Raw genomic sequence first — 1,443 nt, 5'->3', positions numbered from 1 at the left:
TACGTGTGTGTGTGTGTGTGTGTGTGTGTGTGTGTGTGTGTGTGTGTGTGTGTGTGTGTGTGTGCTTACTTCAAGGTTCAGAGGTTTCTCAATTATTATGCGCCGTTGGTTGGTATTGAAAACTGATGAAAAATCTATAAATGGGGCTCTTGCATAACTAATTATTGGCAGCTCTACATTCAATCTTTAAATGGAAAGAACTAATCGCTGACTAGGGAAAATACTAAATTAATACTGTTTGGTCTCTCCTCAGACTCTTGACTGGTTCTGTTTCCTGCTGTTTACAACACTGACCCTGTTGACCACTGCCGTGTGCATGTTGACGCTTGTCCTAGGCGGAGCAGCCAACAGGCCCTCCATCCGATAAAGATAGAAAGAGTTTGGTGGCACGAAAGAGAGACACCTAGAGTGAAACACATCAACAAACACCTCCAACAATTTGAATCAGTTTCTCAACTTTGGTGAAATGGGAGAATATACTTTAATTGAAATACAAGTACATGGTAATTTGTAAAGATTAATATTTATTATTAGTTCTCGTGGAGCTGCCTCTCTGTCAATTGTAAATCAGTAGACGTAAAAAATAATTCCAAAATACAAAAACCAGAGTGAAAAGAAGAATAAACAGCCCCAACCCCAAAGAAAAATACAAGCAAAAACAAACAAAACAAGAAAAAACAAGAAAAAAGAAACAAACCTTTCTTGTGAGTGGGATGAACAAGCCAAGTTGTTATGCAAACATCAAAAACCTGTCAAATTATCGTCAAAATCGTTTTTCTCTTAAAACGTCTGTCTCCAGTTGGGATGTGTAGTTAGTATAACAACAACAACATCGTCAAATTTTAATATGTTCCAATTGTCAATCTTATTCAAATGAAAAGGTTAAAATCATTCTAAACAGCAGTGGTATTATTTCTGTGTTTGCTAAATTTTATTGTTCCTTCAGTGTCATTAAGTCGTGACCAGTTACAAAGCTTCTCCTGGCGGGAATTGTTAGCGCGCGAGATGAAGAGCCTCATCACTATTCGGTCACGACGAGGTAGAATCAGGCGCTGGTCAAATATTCAGAAAAAAATGGAGTTATAGGCATCACCTTAAAGCTTGTTCATTTTTCTTGATGTTAATGACATAAAAAACAACAACCCATCTATCATGAATAAAAGTCCAGTTATTTGCTATTGGGTGAAGTGTGAGTCGCCTTGAGTCAAAGGTATAATAGGCGAGAAAACGGGCGACTTTCAAAGCTTGAATGTCCTTGGAAACAACACATTTTCATTGTTATGTGCCTTTGATAAAAGTGTTTCAGTAAAATCCTCTCAAATGTGTTTTTTGGGATTGACATGATTGGTGCTGAACCATAAACGAAATTTGAACAAGTAGCCCAACAGGTGAAAAAAAATGCCAGTTTTAAAAAAAAACTTTTTTTTGTGAGCCTGTATTAAA

The 1,443-nt window shown here is 36.9% G+C and overlaps 1 protein-coding gene across 1 annotated transcript in view; it reads left to right on the top strand.

Annotated features, from left to right (window-relative positions):
- LOC101855335 (neuronal acetylcholine receptor subunit alpha-3-like) overlaps positions 1-367 on the top strand; it is a 14,780-nt gene extending 14,413 nt beyond the window's left edge. The window contains exon 8 of the mRNA XM_013081907.2: positions 254-367. Coding sequence (XP_012937361.2) covers positions 254-367 — 114 coding nt within the window. The remainder of the gene's footprint in view (positions 1-253) is intronic.
- The last annotated feature ends 1,076 nt before the right edge of the window (positions 368-1,443 follow it).

Source organism: Aplysia californica, unplaced genomic scaffold (genome assembly GCF_000002075.1).
Source record: "Aplysia californica isolate F4 #8 unplaced genomic scaffold, AplCal3.0 scaffold00151, whole genome shotgun sequence".
Classification (NCBI taxonomy): Eukaryota; Metazoa; Mollusca; class Gastropoda; order Aplysiida; family Aplysiidae; genus Aplysia; species Aplysia californica.
Note: the sequence above shows the minus strand (reverse complement) of the source record. Positions and strands in the feature narration are given on the sequence as shown.